Below are 22,332 nucleotides of genomic sequence, written 5' to 3' on the forward strand. Positions count from 1 at the left end.
ACTGGCAGTGAAAAAGAGCTCATTTTCACAGGAAAATGATTCTTTGGTAATTGAGCGAGGGGCTGGAGGATAGCACAACCGGTGGGTCGTTTGCCTTGCACACTGCCCACCCAGGTTCGATTCCCAGCATCCCATATCGTTCCCGGAGCACCACCAGGAGTAATTCCTTAGTACATGAGCCAGGAGTAACCCCTGTGCATCGCCGGGTGTGACCCAAAAAGCAAAAAAAAACAACAAAATTGAGCTATTTCTGAGTTTATTTCATTGTTATACACACATAGACTATGCCAGTAAGATTAGTGGCATTGTGATAAGTTTCTGTCCAGATACTCGATTTCAGTATAGAAGAATTACTACAAATAATGTTTTCTACATGTTGATGGGCATTTAATAATGGAGAGTATGAAGACCCTTCTATAGAAGAATTTTAATAATTTAATCAAGTGAAAATTTGTAGATAGCTTTTAGCGTTTCGGTTGTCGTTGGGTCCTTGAGGTTTCATTTTAAGAAGAATGGCAGGTATAGTTGGAAGGATCATAAGTAATTCTTTACATAGTTCTTTATTTTTTTAATTTTTTAAAATTCTTTTGCTTTTTGGGTCACACCCGGCAATGCACAGGTGTTACTCCTGGTTCATGCACTCAGGAATCACTCCCTGCCGTGCTCGGGGGACCATATGGTATGCTGGGAATTGAACCCAGGTCGGCCGCGTGCAAGGCAAATGCCCTACCCCCTGTGCTATTGCTCCAGCCCCTGCATAGTTCTTTAGAAAAGAGTTTACTTTCACTAACTTTTGCCTTCCTTGCTTTAATTTGAATTTTTCTTTTCTCACATTCACTTAGTAACCATGTTTTGCACTCCTGTGAGAATTTTAATAGAATTATTACCCTCTTAAAATCTTATCTGTGTGATCTATTTATGGCTGTTAAATAGTAGTAGTATCGTATCATTTAGAATTTTTTTTGAGGGGGGAGAGTACTCCATGCCTTGCCTGGAGACCAGGCCACTTCTATTGTGTCTGGCCTCCAAATTTTATCTTTTTATCATGTGAGACAGCAACCTTGTGAATATCTGTGAACTGTGTTTTCTTTTTCCTTAGAATACAGTAAGGTTTTGATTATACTGAATGTCAAGTGGCCAGGCCCACAAGATCAGAATTCAGAACAAAGAGCTCATTTTCAGTTGGGATAGAGGCTGGATTGTGGCAACAATGCCCAGAATAGAATTGCTGTGTACTTAAAATGTTTGGGTTTGACAAAGCCTCTTTAATTTGTAAAACTAACTGAATATGTTCAGTTTCCCTCGTTCTTGAAATGTGCTCATTGTTTGTATGTGTGTGTTTCCTTTTACAATTGCAGAATCAGAATCAATCCTTTCATTCTTTCTCCCTATTGCTTGATGGGAGGCATTATGGCCCCCAAGGACATAATGACAAATACTCATGCTAAATCCATCCTCAACTCGATGAACTCCCTCCGGAAGAGCAATACTCTCTGTGATGTGACGTTGAGAGTGGAGCAGAAAGACTTTCCTGCTCACCGCATTGTCCTAGCTGCCTGTAGCGATTACTTCTGTGCTATGTTCACCAGTGAGGTGAGTAGTAGGTTTGTCTCCTCACCTGTGACCTTGTAGTCACCTCCTTTCACTAAGTAACAGAGAAGGGAATTTCTGTAGGACATGGTTGAGTGAGCAGATTGGACACAATCTGTCACATACTGTCTTACTTACCTGAAGTCTCTAGTTTTCTTAGCCTCTAAATCGAGGAAAAATAGACAATAGCATGGTTATTATGACAGATGTGAAAATTACATCAAAAGTGTTAGAACATTTTACTGTCCAGCTTGTCATTAAAATGTTCAAAAGAAAGCAGTTGGATTTTGCTTATTTCTTACATTTGTTTTCCTATTTTTCTTTTTATAAAGTAATATTTTTAAGTTAATGAGGGGAGAGGGGAAGGAGGCAGAAAAGAATGAGACACAGGATTCACCTCTCATCCTACTGGTTAGGAGTTATTTCTCCCACGTTTAAGACAATCAGGATTCGTTCTAACTGTGTAGATTTTTGCAGTAATTTCAAGTTAGAGGAAGAGGGCCTGGTGCATGATTCTGTGTAGGTATAAAAAGTATAATTTGAAAAAGGTGCTGATGTTGGGACCAGGGAGGTTCCTCAAAGGCCTAGAACATATGCTTTGCACTCTAGAGCCCTGACACCACGTGGAGCACCGATCTGAAGCTTTTTTGCCCAAAACAAGCTAAAGAGAGCTTAGCAGGGGGTTGAACGCATGCTTGACACGCAGGAGGTCCTGTCTTACATGGTCTCCTGCGCTATGCTGAGTGTGGGCCAAACAGCCAAAAGCAAGCCAGAGACAGACTGGTATTTTAGTTTCTTGTTTTGGGTGTTTTTGCTTGTTTCTTATTCTAGGTTTTGGTTTTGGGGCACACCAGGAATGCTGTTTCTGAAGTGGAAGCTTTTAACACGGGAAGTTAGGTCAAGAAAAGGCTACCTGACAAGCCAAAAGCAAGGTTGTGTTAGGGCTGTATTGTGAGCCATTCTGGGAAAGAGAGCACTGCAGCTTGATCTTTCAAGATCCAAAGTTTGATTTTAAAAATACTCCTGATTTTTATTTTTGCTTTGGGAACCACAACCAATGGCACTCAGGGCTTACTACTGGCTCTTGCTCAGGGATTACTTCTGGCGGACTCAGAAGACCATATGGGGTGACGGGATCAAATCTAGGACAGCCACATGCAGGACAAGTGCCCTGCCTGCTTTGCTACCATTCTGGCCCCCAGGAGTCCTGATTTTTAAAGCTCAGTACACCATTCTCTACTACAAAGTTATGTATACTATTATGTGAGCTGTAAATCTGGCACTATGATAGCATGGAAGATTTTTGGCCTCCAGTATTCTTTCAGTTAGTCCCATGGCCTTAGTGAAGATGTTTTTGCTGAGTTTCCACAGGGCAGGTGGCTTCATAATAATGATAGGGGCTTCTTTTTATGGGCCAGGTGCTGTGCAGGGTGATTGTTAAGTTTACTTGCCCTAGGGACAATTGCTACCATTTCATTTACAAAGGAAGAAACTAGGTCTCTCATAGTAAATAACTGGTTTAAAGTCTGATGACTTGAAAATGTAGGGAAGACTCAATCCTCTATTTGTGCGTTTGTGTTTGGACCACACCTGGCAGTCTTAGGGCTTGTTCCTGGCCCTGTGCTCAGGGACCACTCCAGGCAGTGCTCAGGAAACCATATATAGTGCTGGAGGATTGACTAGATTGGTGCTCGCAAGGCTTACCTGCTGTACTCCCTCAGGCCCTCCAGAGCACAATATTTTGTTGTGGATTTTTTGGGGAGGGGCCAGGGGTCAGCAGGGGCCAACCTGGCTATGCTTAGGGCTTAATCCTGGCTCTACGCTCAGGGATCACTCCTGGTGGGGCAGAGGAACTGAATGGGGTGCCAGAAGTCAAAGCCAGAATCAAGGCAAGCACCCTACCTGCTGTACTATTGCTCCAACTCCCAAAACACAGCATTTTGTGGGATTTCTTTTTGGGGGGGAGGGGAGACCCGGTGTTACTCAGAGCTTACTGAGGAATCATTCTGGGTGCAACCAGGACATCACACATAATTCTGGGAATCAAACCAATTGGCCGCGTGCAAGGCTGCACTAGCCCCTGAAGCACAATTTTTTAAGTATTGATTTTTCTTAGCTTCTGAAGTAGGGGTTTAAATCCTAAGGTCTACTTCTTTTAAAAGGTATTTTGTGTGTTTGCTTTGGTTTTGGAGTCACATTGTGCTCAGGTATCACTCCTGGTGGTGCTCAGCGACCATATGCAGTGCCAGGGATTAAACCAGGTTAGCTGCATGCAAGGCAAATACCTTAGGCGCTGTTCTGTCTTCTTCAGCCCTTAACAGCTAGTTTTAAACTTAGAAAAATAGTTTGTAATGCTGTGAGCCAGTGAACCAGTCCTCGGTCACACAGCCGTTCAGGAGCACTTGGAGCTCTGCCCTGTCATCTGCAAACCCATGCTAACGTAAGAGATTTGTGTGATGTCCTACAAGTTCCTATCCTGAACTATTCACAGCAGTATCAGAGCAGTCGGCACTGAGCTGAGTACAGAGATTGGGCTGTGACTGCCGCCTGCTAAGGATATACTGTACATCCTATTTTTCTTTATTTTGGGGTCACACCTTGCATTGTGAGAGCCTACTCCTAACTCTGCACTCAGGAATCACTCCTGGTGGTGCTCAGGCGACCATATGGGACGCGGGGGTTGAATCCAGGTCGGCCAAGTGCAAGCAAACACCTACCCACTGTACTATCTCTCCAGCCCATGCATCCAACTCTTTGTCAGCTTGTAGAAAACTAACCTGTCCTCTTTCTGCACATTCAGAAATCAGTGGAGTTTTTTACAAGAATTAAAAACTGCCATCAGGCAAGAAAACTCCTTTTGGTTTGTTTTTCTTTCCCTCCTGTGTCTTCCAAGTAGTGCTCAGGGGGGTGGGGGAGAGCACAGGAAGACCCTCCCTGGATTTGTACCCTTCCAGTCTGTTGTCCAGTGCTGCCCAGGCCAACAGTTGATGCTGAGGCTCCAGAATGTCTGTGCCGCTCTGGCCCTGCCAGATACCCTGGTGACGTGATGGGCCTTAGGGCCCCTCCTGGCCTGCTGATACCCTCTGAGAAATTCCCATTGAAATGAATACAAGGTGATAGCTCATTGTCCTTTGATTTGCTTTTTCCTGATAAGTGAACACTTTTTCATATGCCTACTGGACATTCCTGTGTCCCCTTTGGAAAAATGTCTGTTCATCTATTCTCCCATACTTTGTTGGTGTAACCGGGTTTTATGTTGTAGAGTTTTGTGAGTGTCTGTCTTAGGTAACCAGCTTTTTATCTGATCAATGGTGTACAGATACTTTATGCCATTCACTGGGGTGTCTTTTGATTTTTGTGTTTCTTTTGCTCTACTAAAACTTTTTGGTTGAACCTAGTCACACTCTTTAATCTGTGCTTTATCGATTTCGAGGTCTTTAATCCACTTTGGAATTTAGTTTTTGTGAATGGTGTGAGTATAGGGGTCCAGTGTAAGGTTTTTTGCATTTGCTATCTAGTTTTCCCAGCACCTGTTTTTTTTGGGGGTGGGGGACGTGTTTTTGTTTTGGGGCACACGCAGTGATGCTTCAGGGCTTATTCCTGACTCTGTGCTCAGGAATCACTCCTACAGTGAGAGTGAATTGGACAGAGAGAGAGACAGAGAGAGAGAGAGAGAGAGAGAGAGAGAGAGAGAGAGAGAAGGGAGGAGAGAGGAGAGAGAGAGAGAGTTGAGGGTTTGGGGAACTGTATGTGGTGCCAGTGATTGAACCCAGATTGACCACTTGTAAGGCAAGCACCCTCCCCGCTTTACTGTCTCTCTGCACTCTCTACCTTCCTTTCCCCCTACACCCTGCCAGCACCGTTTGTTGAAGAGGCTTTCCTTGTCCTACTTCACACACCCAGCTCCTTTGTCTAGATGGACTATACATGTGTCTGAGGGTTTTTCTCTGGGGTCTCAGTTCTGTTAGAGTCTGCCTTTATTTCACTACCACACAGTTTTAATTTCTGTGCCTTTATAGTATAAAGTCAGGAAGTGCTGTACTTCCAATCTTCATTCTTTTCAGAATTGGCTGTTTGGGTAGTTTCATGATTCCATACAAATTTTACTATGATTTGTTCTAAGACCTAGAAGAATTGGACAGAGAGAGAGAGAAGGAGGAGAGAGGAGAGAGAGAGAGAGTTTTCAGTGAAACATACTTACAAAGATGTGAGGGGAAGCTAGAAAGGCATAAATGATGGGTATTCAAAGGAGAACATGGCCTGAGGAGCAGGCTGGACTGCAGTTTTGTACAGGATGTGTATTCACTTAGTACTGACATCCCTTCAGATGCCTAGATATAAGACTGTGCCTTTATCTTGAGGAATTAAAACCATTATTTCGTACTCTTAATTTTTTAGCTTTCAGAGAAGGGGAAACCCTATGTTGATATCCAAGGCTTAACTGCCTCCACCATGGAAATCCTGTTGGACTTTGTGTACACAGAAACAGTACATGTGACGGTGGAGAACGTGCAAGAATTGCTCCCTGCAGCCTGTCTGCTTCAGCTGAAAGGTATAGACATGGTTCATCTCACCCGCACGGCAGGGCCTGGCAAGCTCCCTGCGACGTATTCGATATGCCAGACACAGTAACAACAAAGTCTCCAATGGAGACGTTACTGGGCCCGCTCGAGCAAATCGATGAACAACGGGAGGGCCTTTACCTTTACCTTACCTATGGTTCATCTCCAGGAACACCCCCGCCCCCCCGAAGTCTTTTAAGTGATATAAGCTGTATCACTTATTACAGAGCCAGACTTTGGTTGCCCATGTTGTCTGCTCATGGCACAGAACATTTGCAGTAGAAAGGATCCTCTTCAGATGTGTTTACTCTTTATAAAAGAGAATTTGCTTGGGCTGGAGAGGTAGTATATGGGGTAGGGCGCTTACCTTGCACATAGCCAGTCTGGTTTTGATCCCTAGCTCTCCGTATGGCCCCTTATCCCCTCCTCGGAGTGATCCCTGAGCATAGAACCAGAAATAAGCCCTGGCTAAAACTGGCTGTGGTCCCACAACTAAAAAAAGAGAGAGAGAGAAATTCCCCAATTTTTTGTTATACCTGACAGTGTTTAGGGCTTACTCCTGACTCTGTGCTCAGGGATCATTCCTGGAAGGACTCAAAAGACTAAATGGGATGCCAGGGATTGAACTTGGGGCAGTCGCTTGCAAGGTAAGTGCTGTACTTGCTGTATTATCTCTCCATTCCTTCTAGTTTTTTATTTCTAACAAGATAGATGAGGACAGTGGGTGCATTTTCTTCCATGTAAATGCACACGAAAGTGTACAATCTAGGGAAACTCAGTACTGTTCATTTAGCCAGTGGAGAACTGGATTGCCAGGGAACCATTTTTGGCAAACCCTTTAAAGGTGGGTGAGAGTGGTCGTATAGCAGGGAGGTCCCTGGCCTTGCATATGGCCAACCCTGGTTCCATCTGCAGCACCCCATATGGTCCCTCAGCCCCACTAGGAGTGAGCCCTGAGCACAGAGCCAGGAATAAGCCCTGAGTACTGCTGGCTGTGGCCTCAAAACAACAATAAACTTTAAAATTGGCACATAAAAGTGAGAGATATCAGGGTGCGCTGCCACCAGCAGGTCAGCCTGTACCCACAGGGCGAGTACGTCAGCAGACTGATGGTGACTTCAGGCTTCCTGATAACCCCAAAATTGCCCCCTGCCTCTGGCCAGACCTCAACAACTTGGGACCAAGTTTCCCAAGAAATTAAACGGCCAAAAGTTAGGTATGTGGGAGCACACCCACAAACTACCTTTGGCTCAGCTATACAAGCTCTTTTATTGTCCTTGCTTCAGAAACCCAGAAGTAAATCTTGTAAGATATCAAAAGCTGCAGTTAATCTCAGACCCATACAAGGCTGAACAGACCAGGGTAAACTGGTGGGAGACAGATCAGCCTGGTGCCTGCCCAAGCAGAGCTCCCGACAGCTGCTTGCTCCCATAATCCAAAGTTGCCACCATACCTGTTTCAGGACTCCTGTTTCAGGACTGACCTCACCAAGATATTAACCTGTTGAAAATTTGGGTATGCAGGTTTTGTGACTGAAATCTCCAGGCTTTCTAGGAGCTGGGATGAGCTACCCCCTTCCCATTTCCCTATACTCTTAGAAGCACTGGCAATCACCCCCATGAACCAGCTGCAGCTTTGGCAGTCACATTCACATCCTAAAGCTGTTGCCCAGTTTAAGAAGCTACTCCAGCTTTACCTTCCCAATAAAAATACTGAATTCCCTAAACAAACACGATGACTTCTTAGTACCTGTATTGCAAACCATAATTCACAAAAGGAGAGAAAGAAGAAAAGTGCCTGCCATAGCTGCAGGCTGGTGATGGAGGGACAGCTGGAGTATGGTGGCAGGGAAATGGGCGATATTGGTGGTGGAAAATGTACACTGGTGGAGGGAGGGGTGTTATACCACTGTATGACTGAAACCCAATCATGAACAGCTTTGCAGTGGTCTATCTCACAGATACTCAATTAAAAATACTCAATTAAAAAAAATTTTTAAAGTGAGAGATTGGGGCTAGAGTGATAGTATAGTGGGTAGGGTATTTACCTTGCACACAGCTGACCTGGGTTCGGCTTCCAGCATCCCAAATGGTCCCCAGAGCACCGCCAGGAGTAACCCCTTTGCATTGCCGGGTGTGACCCAAAAAGCTTAAAAAAAATAGTAATAATAAAAATAAAAGACATAGGTTAGAGACCGTTCTTCCAGTTTATATTTTGTCATGCTATTATGTTTATTACATGATTGTTCCCCATTTTTAGACTGTGCTTTGAATTATGTGATAGTTTTGTATTGCAGTTCTAAAAACTAAGTTTATATTCTAAACTTCTCAAGTACAGAAAAATGAGGCCACTATTAGTACATGTTATGTTTCCAGAGTCCTTTATGAAGATTCAATAAATTAGAAACTTAGGTACATTATACTGAATTATATGGTTTTCTCAATTGATTCCCTTAGGGACACTTTTCAGTGTTGTGCAGGATTCACCCAGCTATGCACAGTTGCCTAAGGCCACTCCTAGGAATGCTCATAGTCTAGGCAAGTGCTTGAGGACTGAACCCAGGCCCTCTTCTGCTTGCTTTCTCTCCCACCAGAGCCATATTCCTGTCCACATTAAGGTTTGGGTGTTTTGAGGGGGGCTTGAGGGGCACATTTTGCGGTGTTCAGGGCTTATACTGCTCTTCTCAGGCATCACTCCTGGCAGTCTCAGGGGGGCCATGAATACTGTCCGGGATTGAACCTGACTCGGCCCTTGGTGCAAGGCAAACATCCTGCATGCTGTGCTGTCGGCTCTGGCCCTCATTAGGTAGTTTTGTTTCATTGTGCTGGTGTGCAAAGAAGCAGTTGGTCTGGATGTATCGTTTTACAGTATAAGCAAATGCAGATCCCACAGCACACAAGACCTAGCTAGGGTTTGTTTTTCCATTCTGATTCTTTGGTAGACCAGCTGACCCCTGGCCAAGTGTCCTGACGTTTTTACTCTTGGTATTTGTCCTAGGGGTGAAGCAAGCCTGCTGTGAGTTCTTAGAAAGTCAGCTGGACCCTTCTAATTGCCTGGGCATCCGAGATTTTGCTGAGACTCACAATTGTGTTGACCTAATGCAAGCCGCCGAAGTGTTCAGCCAGAAGCATTTTCCCGAAGTGGTGCAGCATGAAGAATTCATCCTGCTGAGTCAAGGAGAGGTGGAAAAACTGATCAAGTGTGATGAAATTCAGGTACAGACTTGGCTTTGTTAGTATAATTTCTTGAAGACGGAACCTTTACAAAATTCCCAAAAAGCAGGGCCAGAGCGATAGTGAGGCAGGTAGGATGTTTGCCTCGCACATAGCTGACCCAAGTTCAATCTACAGCATCCCGTATGGTCCCCTGAGCACCACCAGGAGTAGTTCCAAGTACATAGTTGACAGATGTGGCCCCAAAACAAATAAAAACTCAAGTGTCCAGATTGATTCCAAAGCTTTGTTAACTCCCTGATATAATATACCAGATGTATTTGCATATTTGTGGGAAGGAATTTGCCACTTTGCTCAGTGAAGTACATGGTTAGAAGGCTGGATAGGGCTCTTCCCATGCAAGTTAGTTGGGTTTGATTTCCAGCACCCTGTATGGTCCCTTGAGCACCTCCAGGGATGACTGACCCCTGAGCACAGACCCAGAATAAGTCCTGAGCACAGCTGGGTGTGGTCAAAGAAACATTTAAAAAAAAAAAAAAGAAGGGACCAAAGAGAAAGTCAGAGCTGATTTACAGATGTTGAAGAAATGGTGCTTCATTGTGGTGCTGGGGGGTACTGAAGGAGGGCCTCCCTTCTCCCCGTTTATATGATTTCTCACACAGTGACCCTGTAGAATATCCTGGGGGCCCAACACAACCCCATCAAGGAAAACTGCCTCAGAGTACTTGTCCATCTTGACCTGGCTGTGTTTCATTGTGTTTTGCAGTCACTCCATGTAGTGCTCTGTAGCTTCTCCTGGCTCTGCTCAGAATTCTCTCTTGGCAGTACTCAGGAGAGTATGAGGTGCTAGGGATCAGACACAGCCTCCTTCATGTAAATCAAGCACTCAGCTCATTGAACAAACTCTGGTCCTGAGTGTGACCTTATTAGGAAGAAGTCACAGAAACCAGTTATTTTAGGGGCTGGAGAGATAGCACAGCGGGTAGGGCGTTTGCCTTGCACACGGCCAACCCGGATTCGATTCCAGCATCCTATGTAGTCCCCTGAGCACCACCAGGAGTAACTCTTGAGTGCAGAGCCAGGAGTAACCCTGCATCGCTGGGTATGACCCAAAAAAGCAAAAATAAATAAATAAAATTAAAAAAAATTTTTTTAAAAAGAAATCAGTTATTTTAGAGGTGTACAGACTTTGGAATTAAACTACATGGAACAGGTAGAGTAAGTAAACAGCTATCTTGTTCAGAAGCTTAGATGAAAAAATTTGTTGGGTTTTTTTTTTGTTTGTTTGTTTTGTTTTGCTTTTGTATAGTTACATTGTATAGTTACAAAGGCCAGACCTGGCCTTCACTCTTTTTTAAATTTTTATTTATTTATTTTTTTGCTTTTTGCATCACACCAGGCAATGCACAGGGGTTACTCCTGGCTCTGCACTCAGGAATTACTCCTGGCAGTGCTCAGGGGACCATATGGGATGCTGGGAATTGAACCCTGGTCGGCCTCGTGCAAGGCAAACGCCCTACCTGCTGTGCTATCGCTCCAGCCCCTGGCCTTTACTCTTATCTGGGAGGGCAGCAAGTAATTCGTTTTTTCTGTTTTCTGTTTTTCTGTTTTGTTTATGCCACCTAGAACAGAAGGATGTCTGGCTGTCTGTTGCTAACCCTTCCTCACTGTAGAAAACAACAGTAAAACTGGGAAGCAGAAGGTTGTACTGGTTAAAGCAACATGAACTGTAGAATCTGCAGTTTAGTTTTGACTGTGATGTGGTTGTCTGATCACTGGTTTTTCATTCCCTCTTCTGTTAAATGTAGTTGGGGGATGGGGGACGGGTACATCGAATTTTCTGAACATAAGATAAGAATAATGCCAGAGCCTAATCTATAAAAGAATTCTCTCTGAACGTTTGTGGAGAATTTTTCTCCATAATGAAACATTGGAGTTGGAGTCTTTTCTTCCAGTTTAGCTGTTTATCTACAATTCTAGTGTATCTAGTGTATCAGATCAGTAAGTTCTAGGATCTCTGTTCAGGATTGAAAAATTGTATCTCAGGGCCAGAGAGATAGTACGGAGGGTAAAGGTGTCTGCTTTGCCTACTGCCAACCTGGGTTTGATCCCCAGCACCACATATTGTTCCCCAAGCACCACCAGGGGTGCCCCCCCAAAAAATTTTATTCCTGAGCCAGGAGTAAGCCCTGAGCTTTGCCGGGTATAGCCCCCAGAACACACACACACACACAAACACACACACACACACATACCACATATATTTGGGGAGGGTCCAATTTGGCAATAATTCTTTTCCTAATCTTACTGGGAATGGTCTGAAAGATTGTTTTCCCAAGATCCTGGCTGTTCTTGGGAGTATGGAAAGTAATAGTGGCATGGGCTTGGGAGCAAGAAGGAGAAAGTTAGTCTGGGGTCTTTGAGATGTCTTTGCAGTTAAGAGACAATCATAAGAATAGATATCCGTGATGTACAACTGTGCATTTACAGGTTGATTCTGAAGAGCCCGTCTTTGAGGCCGTCATCAACTGGGTAAAGCATGCCAAGAAGGAGCGGGAAGAGTCCTTGCCTGACTTGCTGCAGTACGTCCGCATGCCCCTGCTCACCCCCAGGTACATCACGGATGTCATAGATGCTGAGGTGAGTCCCGTAAATTACACAAGACTCATGGCCATGATTAGCCCTTGTAGCTTCATGCAGTGTCCTGAGAAAGGGTATTCTGATGTAGGTGCCTGTCTCCTGCTAGGCTTGTCCAGGACTGCTGGAGGGAAGGCTGTGTTAGGTGTCTCCAGGCAGTTGTTTGCTACCAGCACAAGCAAAAATCCTGTTGTGACAAGAAAAGTTTGATTTACTTACTTGTTTTGTAGTCTTTCTGTTTTACATGCCCCTGTATTTTCTGTAAGTAAAATCAAATGATAAGCTTTAGCCCTTCTCATTAAACAGAAATAAGTTACTTAAAATTGCTCAGAATCTCTTTCATTTTGTCTGGTCTCTGGTGTGGGCATTATGAAAGTAGTTTGTTGTATCTTAGTATCAACTGGAGTCCAGTCATACCAAGTTTTGTTATAAAAGAGTTTCTCTTGGGTTCTATTCCCAGCACAATATATGGTCCCTTGAACCCCACCAGGAGTGATCCACAAGGTCAGAGTCAGGAGTAAGCTCTGAGCACCACCAGGTGTGACTCCAAAAAAAAAAAACAACAAAAATAAGTAAATAAATGTTTCTCTCTAATTTTTTTGGGATTTCTTTTGTGGTGCATTTTCAGAATTTTATCAGATACGTCACCTATAGTATCCAGTCTCTGCTCTGGGGAAATACTGATTTATAACATATGGGTCAGGCACTGCTCCAGGTCTCCCTGGGAGTTAATTAGTTTTCTACTCACATGAGAAAGGGCACGATCGGTATAAACTCTGATTTCCCCTGTTTTGAATTTCTTACGACCCCTGTATCTTCCTGTGTTGTCTGTTTCTTTACATCATGGTTAGGAGCACACACCCTGGAACTAGACTCAGGGCTGAAACCCCAGGTGCACCACTGACCCTGTAATGAGGGAATCTGGCTTCACTCTCCCTGCTGAGCTCCTGAGCTGGGGTGCTCAGCTAGCAACCAGAGGGGTCATCTTCAGGTCCAGAAAACTGAGTGGAGAAGGGTGCAGAGTGCATATGGGGAGGTGAGCGACGTCTTTCAGAAATAGACCCTAGCATTAGGACAGTGCTGCGAGCCTTAGGGAAGTTAAGGCAGACAGGATTGGCTCCTTCCTTCACGCCAGAAAATAACAAGCTTTTAAGTTCTTATTAGGTAATGTGTGCTTGTGAATTTGTGTAATCACTGGAATGTGTACAAACAAACTAATAAAAGCTCTAAGTACTAGTGGGGTGGGGACTGGGGAATACTTCTCATGTTCTCATATATCTCTGAATTTGACTTTTGAGTTGTGTAATATTTTATCAACGAAAATGTAATCGTTTCTAGAAACCCACAGTATAGTTACTCCTGGAACCACAGGGCCTTGAGTGGTTTGATTCTTGAATGTGCTATCTGTTTGTGTCATTAGCTCACTTCCTCTCTGCTGTCTTTCAGCCCTTCATCCGCTGTAGTTTGCAGTGCAGGGACTTAGTGGATGAAGCAAAGAAGTTTCATCTGAGACCTGAGCTACGAAGTCAGATGCAGGGCCCCAGGACCAGGGCCCGTCTGGGTAAGCTGGTAAAGGGCTGTGATAGAGTCACAAGGTATTTTTGGTGAGAAGTACAAAGTCATTATTTTCAGACTTGTTTTCAAACTTTTTAAAATTATGTTTTCTTGGACAAGCTTTTTTCTATAAACCAAGGCTATCTTCCCAGACAATTTCACATAACCATTTAGATGATTCTGTAAGTGATGAAAGTACATAAATTGTCAGCTCTGATATAATAATTTTAGTAGATTTGCATCAGTGAGACAACAATGACGCTGAGAGCCATGTAGTAAGTTAAATTTTATGCTTTGCCCACTTGTCCACCTCTTTCTTCTCAGATGTTTATCAGCATAGTAAGTAGGGGAATTCAGTACAATTCAAAGATGATAAAGGGATTGAGATGGATGTCTTACACGCAGCCCTTCCCAGTTAGATCCTTGGCACCTTTAAGTGTTGCCAGGTATAGTCCTGGAGGACACCCACAACTACCACCATTGAACATCACCAGGTGTAGCCTTCAAGGATCCCAGCATCACCAGGTATAGCCTACAGTCCCCGACCATTATCAGGTATCGCCGGCGGGGCCTTCAGTATCATCAGGTGTAGCCCACGGGGCCCTGAGCATCACCAGGTATAGCCTGGAGGCCCGGAGTATTGCCAGGTTCACCCAGGTATTCCTCAGCCCAGCCAGCAGCAGCATAGCTCTCGGCCCTAGATTTGAAGTACCTATCACATTGGCCAAGAACAGCACTCTAGCTCTTTGAGCCATCCATTTCCCAGCCCATCTCTGCTTCAGCTAACCAGTTTCTTCATGAATTCTGGTAAAGCAGATATAAAGGGGATTTTCTTAAACACTTGGCTTTTTGGAAGGAGACCAGTTAAAAGAAGCTTCCTCAGAAAAAATCCTGCTCATCATTTGACAGTTTTACATACTGCTGAGCAGCATGGGCTGGAGCGATAGCACAGTGGATAGGGCGTCTACCTTGCACGTGGCCAACCCGGGTTTGATTCCTCTGTCCCTCTGCAGGAGCCTGACAAGCTACCAAGAGTATCCCCCCTGCATGGCAGAGCCTGGCAAACTCCCTGTGGCGTATTCGATATGCCAAAAACAGTAACAAGTTTCACAATGGAGACATTACTGGTGCCCGCTCGAGCAAATCGAGGACAGTGGAGGGAGGACAAAGGGAGGACAGTGCAGTGCTACAGTGCTACCGAGCAGCATGGGCATGTGATTGGCTACATTGGATAAAGGGACGTTCATGGAAAGGAGACTTTAAAATTCTTATCACTGGGTAGGAGCTATAGTGCAGTGGGCAGGGCACTTGCCTTGCACGTCACCATCCTGGGGTTGATTCCCCCCAAGCCCCACCAGGACTGATCTCTGAGCACTGCCAGGTATGGCCAAAACCAAAACACCTTCTTAGTACTTGGTTCCAAGACACACTTTCAACTCTTTTGAGACATGGTTTTTCCTTACCAAAAAAGACTACCAGATTGACCCTTTTTTTTTTTTTGCTTTTTGGGTCACACCTGGCTCTGTACTCAGGAGTTACTCCTGGTGGTGCTCATATGGGATGCTGGGAATTGAACCCAGGTCGGCCACATGCAAGGCAAACACCCTACCCGCTGTGCTATCTCTCCAGCCCCCAGATTGACATTTTAAAGGCTGTTAAAGGCATGGCTCTCATTAGCCTCTTGCCAGCACTCAAAACTTTACTAGGTCAGCCTGGTCAACTGCATAGGACAGTTGGTACAGCGATATATTCAAGTTTTCTTCTAGAATTTTTATATTGTCCAGAAATTTAAATTTAAAAGATTTGGGCAATTAGGAACTACAGCCTCAAAAAAGAAATAATTTCCTACTTGGCTACCTTACGCAGAGTTTTCTGTTGCTTATTCCTTCTCGCTATCATGTAAAGCAGAATATTTTTAGACTTGTTTGTACTTAAGTAGGCATGAATGTTTAAATAATTGATTTTTCTCTCCCTTTGTCCGCAGGAGCCAATGAGGTGCTTCTGGTGGTCGGGGGCTTTGGAAGCCAGCAATCTCCAATTGATGTGGTAGAGAAATATGACCCTAAGACTCAGGAGTGGAGTTTTTTGCCAGTAAGTTAGAACCAGTTGTGGGGGAAGAACTTAATCTGACTCGAGATCATAATTAATCAGTTTTAAAGCAGAAAAGCCTCAGGGAGCAATAATACAGCAGGTAGTGCTTTCCCTTACATGCAGCTGGCTTGGGTTCAATCCCGACATCCCGTATGCTGGCATCCCACTCCGAGCACTACCAGGAGTAATTCCTGAGTGGAGAACCAGGAATAACTTCTGAGCACACCAGGTGTGGCCCAAAAATAAAAAACCAGAAGAGCCTAAACTGGAACCAGAGTGGTAGTACAGCAGGTAGGGTATTTGCATTGCATGCAGCAGATTGGGTTCTATCCCTGGTACTCCATATGGTCCCCAGAACCCAGCTAGGAGATCCCTAGGCACAGAGCTAGGTATAAGAACACCAATGATAAATTGTTGCACTGTCCTCCCATTGTTCATAAATTTCCTCCAGCAGACTCCATTGTGAGACTTGTTACTGTGTTTGGCATATCGAATACTTCACAGGTAGCTTGCCAGGCTTTGCAGTGTGGTGAGATACTCTCGGTAGCTTGCCAGGCTCTCCGAGAGGGGTGGAAGAATTGAACCCGGGTCGGTCGGGTCAGCCACGTGCAAGGCAAACACCCTATTGCTGTGCTATCGCTTCAGCCCCACCAATAACAAAAGAAAAGCCAAAACTCAAAATTTTCCGTACAACTGTGCGATGCATGCAGTAGGTACTCAGTAAATGGTTACTCAATGTTTAGGTTAGACTCCAGAAATATCAATGGCCCTGTGCCAAATTAAACTCAGCTGACCACAACTATTTCAGCACCTTCCTGAGCGCTGTGTATGATTTCTAGTGTGCCCCTTTCTCATGCTTTCTGAAATGGAATCTTGAATTAGAGTAAACTTGTATTCAGCTGCACTTGGACTTTGTATCTTTCTTTGATGTTACTTTACATTACTCAATAACTGATGTGTTAAAATAGGGAGGTCTTTTTTTTCTTTGCTTTTTGGGTCACACCTGGCAATGCACAGGGGTTGCTCCTGGCTCTGCACTCTGGCGGTGCTCAGGGGACATATGGGATGCTGAGAATTGAACCCGGATCTGTCAGCGTGCAAAGCAAATGCCCTAAATGTGCTGTCTTTCCAGCCCCGGGAGGTCTTTTGAGAAAGACTGTTTCTCTCTTTTTTTGCGTGGTGCCTGGGATTCCACCCAAGGCCCTCACCCAAGAGCTCTGCCTTTGGACTCCATCTCTGCCCAGCCCTTCTAACATGTAGGGTCTTTGAATCCTTGTTTTTTTGAGAAAGGGTGTTTTTCTACTCAGTGGAGAATTTGTCTTTTCATCCAGTGCCTTATGGGAACAAAAGGAGTTAGCTACTGGTTGTCAGAAAGACATAATCTTTATTTGACTTTTTGTTTTGGACCATTCCCAGTGGTGCTCAGGAGCAGTTCCTGGCTCAGTACTGACCCCTGGCAGTACTCCTTGGGGCCATATGTGGTGCTGGGTCTTCAAACTGGTGTTAGCTGCATGCCAGGCATGCACCCGTATACTCTCCAGTTTACAACCATTAAGCTTTTATTATGTGGGATGGGGCAGGTGGAGGGGGTGTTGTACTTACCCCTCCTCTGCACTCAGGGATCACTTTTGGCGATGCTCAGGGGACCATAAGTAGTACCAAGGATCTAACACGGGTCACTTGCAGGCAAGAGCTCTCCTCGCAGTATTGTCTCTGGCCCAAGGCATTAGTGGAAGCTGTGGAATGAGGCAAATAACAGAAGACTTTACTTCTTTCAGGGCACCACAAAAATCAAGAAGGTATTCAGGCAGTAGGCAGGAAGGCTACATGGGGACAAGCGAAGAGGCACAGGTATAGAAATAAAACCAGGAAAGCAGAAGGGCTTGCCCGAGTGAAATGCCCTGTACCTCTTTTCTCCCTAACCCACAGAGCATCACTCGTAAGCGACGTTACGTGGCCTCCGTTTCCCTACACGACCGAATCTACGTGATTGGTGGCTACGACGGCCGTTCCCGCCTCAGCTCTGTGGAATGTCTCGATTACACCGCAGATGAGGATGGGGTCTGGTACTCGGTGGCCCCCATGAATGTGCGGCGAGGCCTTGCTGGTGCCACCACCTTAGGAGGTAGGTGTCCAGGGCACTGTTGGTCCTGTTGGGCTAGAGCAGGACCGATCTTTCCTGTTGCTTGGCTGGAACGTAAACCCTGGTGAATACGGGTAATGTCGGATACTCCTTAAGCGCTTGGAAATGTTACTGCTGTCAGAGTTGTTCAGTGTTAATGGACGTTCCGGCTCTAACACAGAACCGGTGAGTCAGGTTCCAGTACGAAGTCAGCACCAGTCCTTGTTTGTTTGCAAACATCGACTGGCTTTGAGGGTTCTATCTTATCTCATCCTGTTGATGTCTTCCTTATCTGTAAGACTAAAATGATTTACAAAAATTAAAGTTTAGGGCCAGAGAAATTAACAGCAGTTAGGGCTGTTTGCCTTGCACAGCTGACCCGGGTTCAATCCCCAGCATCCCATATGGTCCCCCAGCACCGCTCAGAGTAATTCGTCAGTGTAGAGCCAAGAGTAAGCCCTGAGCATCACCGGGTGTGGCCAAAACTCCCTCCCCCCCCCCCCCCCCCCACTGAAAATTAAACTACAATTTTGCTCCAAAGCATTTAAAGAACTTGTGCTGAAATGTGTAGAGCAACAAATAACTAGAACTCTCTCTCCTGATAGTTTCTGATCTCTTCTTTCTGAGCAGATATGATCTATGTCTCCGGGGGATTTGATGGAAGCAGGCGTCATACCAGTATGGAGCGCTATGACCCGAACATTGACCAGTGGAGTATGCTGGGGGACATGCAGACAGCCCGGGAAGGTGCTGGACTAGTGGTGGCCAGTGGTGTCATCTACTGTCTAGGTATTTGCCCTGGGCCACGGGGTGGGAGAGAATGACAGGGTGGGGCTGAGGCCTTCTTACAGAATTGAATCCACAGGCTGAAACCCTGGGCTGCCCCAGTACATTTTCCACTAACTGGGGTTTTTATGAAAGAAGAAAATAGAGTATTAGATTTCCCTCCAGATTATTAGAACTCTTGAGAGGGAACTGAAACTAGAAGAATGTTGAAGCACTCAACAAAAGGCAGCTGGGAATGGTCAGAGGTGTTTCTGGTCGTTTCTGGAATGGTCTCTACCTATCTTTCAGGAGGATATGATGGCTTGAATATCTTAAATTCAGTTGAGAAATACGATCCACATACTGGACACTGGACTAATGTTACACCAATGGCCACCAAACGCTCAGGTAAAACAGTCAGGGAAGAGAGGGGGCTTTATTGATGCTGTCAGGTGCTGGGGTTTTGTCAGGAGATGGAGGGGTGCTTCCCAAGTGTGCTCAAGGGGGTCTGGGGCCACTCCCGTGATGCTCAGCCAATCTGGTCAGTGCTTTAGAGCTAGGACCTGAGGATACAGTGCCCAAGCATGTGCTAGTCTGGCCCTACAGTGTGGGGGACCACCAGCCCCTGCTCTCTCCCCAGAGGTGCTTAGAGGCCAGCAGAGCCACATCCAGCAATGCTCAAGGACCACATGGTGCATTGGGCTCTGAATGAATGTGAAAATGAGAAGCCTTTCAAGTTGCTTCCTTTTGTTTCTGTTTTTGGGCCCCACACAGCCTGCTCAGGGCTTACAAAGGGCTCTGTGCTCAGGGATCACTCTTGGAAGGCTCAGGGAACCATCTGGGGTGCTGGGGATCGAACCTGGATCAACTCCTTGTAAGATCAATGCCCTACCTGCTGTACTGTTGCTCTGACCTTTTTGCTTCTCGTTGTAAAGAGCTCAGTGATAGGGTGACCTGGACAGGACTAAATTATTTAAGGCCTAGCTGGTCAGATGGCATTTCTCAGCTACCCTAGAATTCAATAAGCCATCAGTGACACTCCTTTTTTCCTAGAAATTCATTTCCTCATCATTTCCTCAGCTGAGTAGTGCTCATTTGCTCTCTTGTCTTTTTCTCCAGGTGCCGGAGTAGCCTTGCTGAATGACCATATTTATGTGGTGGGGGGATTTGATGGTACAGCCCACCTTTCTTCTGTTGAGGCGTATAACATTCGCACCGATTCCTGGACAACTGTTACAAGTATGACCACACCACGGTGCTATGTGGGGGCCACAGTGCTCCGGGGAAGACTCTATGCCATTGCAGGGTGAGAACCTAGCAGTCAGCCTAGTGTTGTCATGTGTCCAGAACCAACCGCATCCGTTCACAGGTTTTGGTGGAGATGAGGATTGGTTGGTGGAAATCCTCTGTGGCAGCCTGCCGTGGAAAGTTCATTTCTGCTTTTTGCTTCTTCCCCACTCAGATATGACGGGAATTCCCTGCTGAGTAGCATTGAGTGCTATGACCCTGTCATCGACAGCTGGGAGGTGGTGACGTCCATGGGAACCCAGCGCTGTGATGCTGGTGTGTGTGTTCTCCGGGAGAAGTGACAGTTGGAGCATGCTGCAGAGCTTGTGACTGGTCTCGGGGACAGACTACAGGAGAATCAAGGATCCTTTCCAGAATGTCTGTTTCTCACTGTGTACACGGGGAGATTACAGGCACCAGTGCTGTTATGATTGTCCTTATTTGACATACAGTTCCCCTTGCGCTGGTTAGTGGTCCCTGAGGGGGGGTGAAGACATGCAAGAGAAGAGCAAACATACTGAATGGATGGAAGAGGCCAGCTCGCTTCTGTTCCAGTCTTGAGAGTACCTGTTTTTGGTAATTTCTACCTTAACATGTGCTTGGGGGAACATACATATACATATGTATATTGGTTGTGCCTCATATGCAGAGTTAAGATGAGTCTAGCCTACCAGATGTGGGCAGTATCTAGATTATTGGAAGGATACCAACTTGACTGAGCTTGACAGAATCCAAGTCATCTATTTTCTAGGAACAAGTAAATTTCCAGGTCTGCTGGTAGCTAGGAGAACACAGTTCCGTTCTGGAAGACAGTGAAGAGACACGGTCTAAGCAGGAAATCTAATGCTTCCTTCAGGGTCAGGATCAGTGTATTAGAGGTAAAGTTGGAGTAAGTGAAGAAAACTAAATTTGATGGGATATGGATGAACCTAGAACACCACCAAAGTTTAACCTGAGAGACTCCGAAGGGTGTATCAGTTGACGCATCTTTTATTTCCCCTTGTTCTTCTGAGGTGAACTATTTTCCATCTTGAGACTACAGATTGAGAGAATAGCAAACAAGTGTTGGGATGAACAGGGACAGAATAAATGTGGGAGTTCAGTAAATGTAGGCACAAACTGTACCTGTGACTTTACAATCATCATATACTTTGCCAGAGCTTGTCTATCCATGGCAAAGTTTACCTTCAGTGAACGCAAGACTGTCATTCTTTGTTGAATCAAATACTACTACACTATTACACTTCCATACTATTTATTTGGGGTGGGGTCGGGTGGCAGTAGCCTGAGGATTCAGCTACCCGAGAACTGCCCCACTCTTGTAAGGGCACACTTCTGCTAAGGAGTGATTTTTACTGCTGTGTTTGGTACATTATTCTTTTTTCCCCAGTGTAAAATGATTTTGCCTCTCCTTAGAGTGTATATTATTCATCCAGGACAGTATAATCAAGGTCAATCAAAATTCTGCTGTTAATTCCAGTATCTCTTATACCGATTTCTGAGCCACCAATTGAGGCTCCTCTATTACAGGTTTAAATTCTTGCTTTATGAGTATTGGGAGTATGGGAATATGATAATCTAAACAAGGATGTACGGTGTTTCGTTTTACTCTGAAATTCCATTTTTTTCCTTTTTCCCTAAGTTGTGTTGATCTATAAAGAGTTCATTTCCTTTGTATTTTTTTAAGAAAATATTAAAAATCAGCAGTCTCAAATGCCTCTAAAAGAGTTTATGGTTAACTAGTAGACATTTTCAGGAATCGGGCTTAGAAATTTTTTCCTTGACCTTACATGTTTCCAAACTAGTTGGTTGTTTCTTTATTAAACATAGTTGAAAAGTAGTCACTTTACTACTTATCAGTGGAGATTCTTGTCAGTACTTTACTGAATTTGCCATAATCATTGGTTCATCGCACACATGACTTGAAAACCAAAGACAGTAAAGAAGAGGTGGTCTTTTTTTTTTTTTCTTTTTTGGGTCACGCCCGTTGATGCTCAGGAGTTACTCCTGGCTCTGCACTCAGGAATCACTCCTGGCGGTGCTCAGGGGACCATATGAGATGTTGGGAATCGAACCCGGGTTGGCTGCGTGCAAGGCAAACGCCCTACCTTCTGTGCTATATCACTCCAGCCCCAAGGAAGAGGTGGTCTTAATCTTAGTCCCCACTTGTATTTTAGGGTTTCAGTCACCCCAGCCTGTTTTCTGTTTTCACTTTGACATGTGATATACTTTGCAGTCCTACAAGACTTTAAAAATCCTGACAGGAGCTGGAGCAATAGCACAGCAGATAGGGCGTTTGCCTTGCACACGGCCGACCTGGATTCGATTCCCAGCATCCCATATGGTCCCCTGAGCACCACTAGGAGTAATTCCTGAGTGCATGAGCCAGGAGAAACCCCTGTGCATTGCCAGGTGTGACCCAAAAAGAAAAAAAAAATCCTGATAAACTCTGAGGGTGGGGGGAGAAGTGGAGCCTTAAGGAAAAGCGATTTCACTGAAGCCTGCAGTGTTTGGTAGGAGCTGATTAAACCAGTCTATAAGGCATGTAATA

At 45.1% G+C, this 22,332-nt stretch overlaps 1 protein-coding gene across 1 annotated transcript; it reads left to right on the forward strand.

The window, feature by feature from the left end:
• The first annotated feature begins 1,358 nt into the window (after window positions 1-1,358).
• Window positions 1,359-21,508, forward strand: KLHL12 (kelch like family member 12). Its single transcript, XM_056110662.1, has 11 exons — window positions 1,359-1,593; window positions 5,989-6,142; window positions 9,150-9,367; window positions 11,816-11,965; window positions 13,409-13,523; window positions 15,501-15,607; window positions 17,537-17,732; window positions 18,360-18,518; window positions 18,804-18,902; window positions 19,614-19,800; window positions 19,957-21,508. The coding sequence occupies exons 1-11, from the start codon at window positions 1,399-1,401 to the stop codon at window positions 20,081-20,083; spliced, it is 1,707 nt and encodes a 568-aa protein (XP_055966637.1). The 5' UTR covers window positions 1,359-1,398; the 3' UTR covers window positions 20,084-21,508.
• The last annotated feature ends 824 nt before the right edge of the window (window positions 21,509-22,332 follow it).

This window comes from Sorex fumeus, unplaced genomic scaffold (assembly GCF_029834395.1).
Source record: "Sorex fumeus unplaced genomic scaffold, SorFum_2.1 ptg000010l, whole genome shotgun sequence".
NCBI classification, from domain to species: Eukaryota; Metazoa; Chordata; class Mammalia; order Eulipotyphla; family Soricidae; genus Sorex; species Sorex fumeus.

Excerpts from the sequence above, each read along its gene's own strand:
- KLHL12 (XM_056110662.1), top strand. The coding sequence starts at position 1,399 with ATGGGAGGCATTATGGCCCCCAAGGACATAATGACAAATACTCATGCT. Across the intron at positions 6,143-9,149 it reads CTGTCTGCTTCAGCTGAAAG|GGGTGAAGCAAGCCTGCTGT; the intron begins GTATAGACATGG and ends TATTTGTCCTAG. Across the intron at positions 17,733-18,359 it reads TGGTGCCACCACCTTAGGAG|ATATGATCTATGTCTCCGGG; the intron begins GTAGGTGTCCAG and ends CTTTCTGAGCAG.